The following is a 6,000-nucleotide window of genomic DNA, read 5'->3' on the forward strand; positions in this document are numbered from 1 at the left end:
CCTGAATAAGCAGATCTCTAGCACTAACTACCATGAGTTAATAGGTCTTAACAACTTCCTTCCATTGATTAACCATCAAATCAGGAAGATCCTCTACCCACTTTGCAAAAGCCAACTCAAATGTATCCAGACCCGCCGATTGCAGTAATGCATAAGCCTGAGTCAAAGGTTTAGTGAGGTCAGCGGTACCCAGAAGCAACTCCACTTCAGAGAAGGCCGGAGTTACGTCAAGCGAGCCAAACTGTGCCACCACCGTATGTCTCAACTAGAACGACCTAAACTGGGCACTCCGAGGGAGAGGGAAGCGGTCACCACTTCCTATATTCAGCAGTGCTCATCTATATCTGTATATATTTTCAGTACATTGTTACAGATAATGATAACCCCTCCTAACCCCTTTTTATACACCCTGTTATGGTAAGCCAGTGTCATTGGGAAAAGTGCCATGCCAAAGATCTCCCTCTGTAAGCAATGGTAAAAAGATGCCAAGTATTAGAGTTCATTGTATGTTGCTGTTCCATCTTCTCAGGGCTTGTGAAGACTTGTTCATTCTCTGTCCCTGGATGTTTTTGTTTTGCAGTGGATGATCCCATTTGCCATCATGCTGGTGATTATACCAAATGTGATAGTGGGATACATGGTAGCTGTGTCATCAGGATTCAGCATTGCGGCATCTCTGCTCCTGCCATGGTTTGTACAGATCCAACCTGCAACATAACAGCTGAGATTTGCAATATTTATCATAATGAAAAATATGAGACATATAATTAAACATTTGGGAATGTTTTGGCACCTTTAAGACCCAATACCTCTCAGAACTAATAAATTAAATAAAAGAATAATAGTATAATATAATTAAATATAAAGTAAATAGGTTAGGCCTTAATCCAATCCAGGTTTAGTATATTCCGAAATGTAAAACAATTTTTAATGTACAGATGGGGAGTTCTTGGTTTTTCAACTGTATTACAGACCCCATATGGCCTTATGAAATAAGCTTAATACTGCAGCTCCTCTGTAAAAATGATGTAATCCCTTTTTACCGTATATACTCGAGTATAAGCCGAGTTTTTCAGCACGGCTTTAGCTGTGAGGGGATGGTCCCGGCCGTCCATCTCCGCCTGTTCAATCCCTTCCAGTAGTGTTCAACCTGCGGACCTCCAGATGTTGCAAAACTACAACTCCCAGCATGCCCAGACAGCCATCGGCTGTCCGGGCATGCTGGGAGTTGTAGTTTTGAAACATCTGGAGGTTTGCAGGTTCAAGACCTGCGGGCCTTTGTCATCATCCAGATCCCCCTTTTGTTTTCTACTCACCTCCCTTCGGTGGGAAGGAAGGGTGAGATGGTCCGGGCCGTCCATATTCGACCACCTATGCTGCAGGGACCGTCCGGTGGGGAGGGTTAGTCATTCCGGGCTCTCCATCTTCACTAGGAGACCCTCTTCTCCGCTCCGGGCCGGCCTCGGCGTGAACGTCCCTGCGCTTCGTCGTCAAGGCAACGTCAATAGTCCGGGGCCGGCCCAGAGAAGAGGGTCTCCCGGTGAAGATGGACAGCCCGGAACGACTAACCCTCCCCCGGACGGTCCCTGCAGCATAGGTGGTCGAATATGGACGGCCCAGACCAGCTCACCCTTCCTTCCCACCGAGAAACTGGGAAGGTGAGTAGAAAACAAAAGGGGGGTCTGTATGATGACGAAGGCCTGGCAGTGGTCTTCAACCTGCTGACCTCCAGATGGCTGTCCAGGCATGCTGGGAGTTGTAGTTTTGCAACATCTGGAGGTCCGCAGGTTGAAGACCACTGCCGGGATTGAGAGGCGGCGATTATGACGGGGGGGGGGGGGGGGTGATGACGGGGGGGTGTTAATGACGGGGGTGTGGATGATGACAGGGGGGATGATGACGGGGGTGTTAATGACAGGGGTGTGGATGATGATGGGGGGTGTTAATGACGGGGGGTGTTAATGACGGGGGTGTGGATGATGACGGGGGGTGTTAATGACGGGGGTGTGGATGATGACAGGGGGGATGATGACGGGGGGTGTTAATGACGGGGGTGTGGATGATGACGGGGGTGTTAATGACGGGGGTGTGGATGATGACAGGGGGGATGATGACGGGGGGTGTTAATGACGGGGGTGTGGATGATGACAGGGGGGGATGATGACGGGGGGGTGTTAATGACGGGGGTGTGGATGATGATGGGGGTGTGGATGATGACGGGGGGTGTTAATGACGGGGGTGTTAATGACGGGGGGTGTTAATGATGGGGGTGTTAATGACGGGGGGTGTTAATGACGGGGGGTGTTAATGACGGGGAAGTGGATGATGACAGGGGGGGATGGTGTATTTCCCACCCTAGGCTTATAGTAACTTTTCCAGGGTTTTTGGGGTGAAATTAGGGGCCTCGGCTTATATTCGGGTCGGCTTATACTCGAGTATATACGGTATCTAGATATAGGATATATATCACATAGAATAACCTTGTATCATACTCTGTTTTCATGTATCTTGCACCAGGCACCAAGGACAGCAAAGGTTACATGTGATTGTAAAAATACATATATGAGTCAGGTGCTGGACCTTTGTCGTCTTGTCTCCTCTTTCCAGGTCCATGCTTCCTGACGTAGTGGATAATTTCCGTCAATTAAATCCTTGTGTAAATGGACTGGAGACCATTTTTTACTCCTCATTTGTCTTCTTCACCAAGTTGTCCGCAGGGATCGCACTAGGAATTTCTACCCTGAGCCTACAGTAAGTGAGAACAGTTTTATATTAGAGAAGAAAGCTCCAGCTTTTTCGAGTGAATAAAAGTTTAACAATATGTTGCACAGGACGCCAGAGCATTTTGGGCCCTTATGGCTACCTTGACACATGTGCATGTGATGTCATGTTACAGGGCAGCTTCCTCTAGTAGCAGCCATTAAAGGGATTATCCAGGAATAGAAACACAGAGCTAATTTCTTCCAAGAACAGCACCACACCTGTCCTCAGGTTGTTTGTGGTATTACGACTTAATTCCATTCCCTTCAGTGGAACTGAGCTGCAATACCACACAACTTGAGGATAGTGGTGGCGCTGTTTTTGGAAGAAATTAGCTTTGTTTGTCTATTTCTGGATAATACCTTTAATGTCATGTTACATAGTTACATAGTTAGTACGGTCGAAAAAAGACAAATGTTAATTTATCTGAATATGATACCATTGTCTACTACTGATTAAAGACACCATCATGTGATGTGTCACCACATACTGTTAGGAGCAAGAAAGACTATGCAAAATTTATAAAGTTAAAACCTTACTGTCATTAAAAACAACTTCTGACATGTCGACCCCCGGGTGCAGTCAGTGACACTTCCTCAAAATTTTGGCAGGTGATAGGTGGCAACAGCAGAAGCCATAAAAGAGAGACAGTTACCTGTTTCAAGTGCTGCCCCCATATTGTGCCACCCTAAGTACTTGCCGTTGGGTGCCTTGTTGCCAATTTGACCATGAGTATACCATTGACTGTGATGTTCTTCATTCTTTTGATACTGACTAGTTCTGATGACAGATTTGCAGGTTATAGCAGTGGAGCATGTAGACAATCCAGTCATGTGGTGCTAACCCTACAGATGCTCATTGGTGCGGTCCCGGCTGTCCTCATTATTCTAGGACTTGTCATCCTCATCTTTTACCCAATCACAGAAGACACAAGGAGAGAAACAGAGCTGGCACTCAATAATATAAGGTAACAGGATAACATGATACATAGTGACAAAAAATAGCTGAGCGGGCACCATGGTGTTATTGTAGAATATATCTGCTGCCATAGGATACCAGTAAGTGAAGAATAGGTATCCATTATGTAAACGCTGCTGGGCATTTTGGTGTATTTGCATCATCCCATGTTAAACAATCCATTCCCATTAAAACAACCCAAAGCAAGAGGCACATTCACAGTCTGTTATATAAAATAATGTCAGATTTTTACTCTTGTTCAATACATCTTCCCAGGTTACAGACACGACGCTCCACCCTCATTGTCATCTAAAGAGAACATCCAGCTCTGGAGGGACAAGTCTACACCTAAGGAATATCGGCCCGCGTGAAACCACGCGCTCCTGCTCAATCTGTGCAGTGACCGGTGTATGGAAACCATCAACAGCGTTGGCGCGACATCATCACCTTTCTGGTCCAGTCAGAGGCCATACAGTAGCCATACAGTGTATTTACCTATGGGCCATGTATCGCTATATTCTTCCCATAATATGGGTGCATATATTATTTATCAAAGACACAAAACTGTTACATTTATTAGATACTTTTTTTTTCAGTGTGAAGTAATTTTATTATAGTAAGAAATAACAATAACCAAACATATGCTATATCTAAAGTATATCACCTATTCCGAGCTCACCACTGACTCTCTAATACCCAAAAGAGAGAACAAAATGCGAAAACTAATACCAAAAAAAGTGGGACTCAAGGATAAATGGACAGAGAAAAATATATACCATAAATTGCCTGATTAATGGGCGCTTATGATATACTGACTGGTATTATTTGCAATTTTAATATGATTTGTTATTATATTTTATGTACTATTTCTTTTAATAAATCAGGCAATTTATAGTATATAAGATATAATAATATTTCTAGATTTGTTACGTAAAAATGTGAATGCACAGGCGATTGTTGACACAGAAACTATGCAAAATTAGCCGTAGCAGCCATAGTTTCCCATAGCAACCTACACTAGTTTGTCCCTCAGTTTCTAAGCTCTTACAGGAACATAAAACATGGACTCTACTTAAAGGAGAAATGCGGCGCAAAACTTTTAAGTTTCCCTGTGCCCAGGCTGCAAAAACTAAAAAAACAAACTTTAACTCACCTTATCACCGGCCGAGACGGGACATCGTTGCGGCCGACAATACGCCGACTGCAGTGTGACGTTCCAAGCCTAAGAAGCAGGGAGCCGAGCAGCGCCGGAGGAATGGGACGCCGATACCGCTGCAACGGGGGAACGTAGGAAGGTGAGTTAAAGTTTTTTTTTTTAGTTTTTGCAGCCCAGACATGGAAACTTAAAAGTTTTGCACTGCATTTCTCCTTTAAGACTTTGGTATATTTTATTCTGCAGTATATTTTATTCACAAGATTCTCTTGTCAGCTCACCTATGGTAGTTCTCAGCTGTGGCTCGGACGGTGCAGGGCGGCACCCAGAGTACAATATAAGAAGAAAAAACTTCTCCAGCGCAGAAATTCAGTGCAGAACTCCCTTTTATTGCTTAAGAGTCATAAGTAAAGACACAGACAATGTGAACAAGTAACGTGTTTTGGGCATTGCCCCCCTCTAGGGGGACTAAAAATGTCATAAAAAAAAAAAATCTAATTTTTAAATTAAAAAAAATGTAAACTCCAAAGAAATGTATGGAATTTGTAACCTTAAATATGGAAATGTCCAAACTATTAAAATATGTTATCGATTTCACATGGTAAACAAAGCAAATGCTGACCTGCGGAATACATTTTACATATGTTTTACCCCAAAATGAAAAATTCCACAGTGATCGTTCTAGAGTGTGAAGCGTGATGACCATGAGGCCGTAGTATCGTGACATCACGACTCCGCCCCCATGTGACGTCATGCCCCGCCCCCTCTATGCAAGTCTATGGGAGGGTGCGTGACTGCCATCACGCCCCCTCCCATAGACTTGAATTGAGGGGACGGGGCGTGACGTCACACGGGGGCGGAGTCGTGATGTCTCGATACTTCCGTTGCCGTGGTCGGGACCCAGACCCTCCAGCGCTTCCGGACCAGAAACAGGTGGGTGCAGCATGCTATATTGCGGGGGTCCCCCGCGATCAGACATCTTATCCCCTATCCTGTGATCTCCCACTGGTAGTTTATGATCTACCCTCTAATACTGAGACTGACAGTGGTTTCTTTCTTAGGAAGGAAAATGCTCCTAGATTATAAAGAACAGTGTAGCAGTCTCTAAAGACATTACAGATGGTGACTAG

General features: G+C 44.7%; 1 protein-coding gene across 1 annotated transcript in view; it reads left to right on the forward strand.

The window, feature by feature from the left end:
- The window catches only part of MFSD2B (MFSD2 lysolipid transporter B, sphingolipid), a 99,787-nt gene extending 94,225 nt beyond the window's left edge, over nucleotides 1-5,562 (forward strand). The window contains exons 11-14 of the mRNA XM_056564332.1: nucleotides 581-690; nucleotides 2,608-2,751; nucleotides 3,551-3,727; nucleotides 3,994-5,562. Coding sequence (XP_056420307.1) covers nucleotides 581-690; nucleotides 2,608-2,751; nucleotides 3,551-3,727; nucleotides 3,994-4,030 — 468 coding nt within the window. The 3' untranslated portion in view covers nucleotides 4,031-5,562. The remainder of the gene's footprint in view (nucleotides 1-580; nucleotides 691-2,607; nucleotides 2,752-3,550; nucleotides 3,728-3,993) is intronic.
- The last annotated feature ends 438 nt before the right edge of the window (nucleotides 5,563-6,000 follow it).

The sequence above is a fragment of the Hyla sarda genome, chromosome 3, assembly GCF_029499605.1.
Source record: "Hyla sarda isolate aHylSar1 chromosome 3, aHylSar1.hap1, whole genome shotgun sequence".
NCBI classification, from domain to species: Eukaryota; Metazoa; Chordata; class Amphibia; order Anura; family Hylidae; genus Hyla; species Hyla sarda.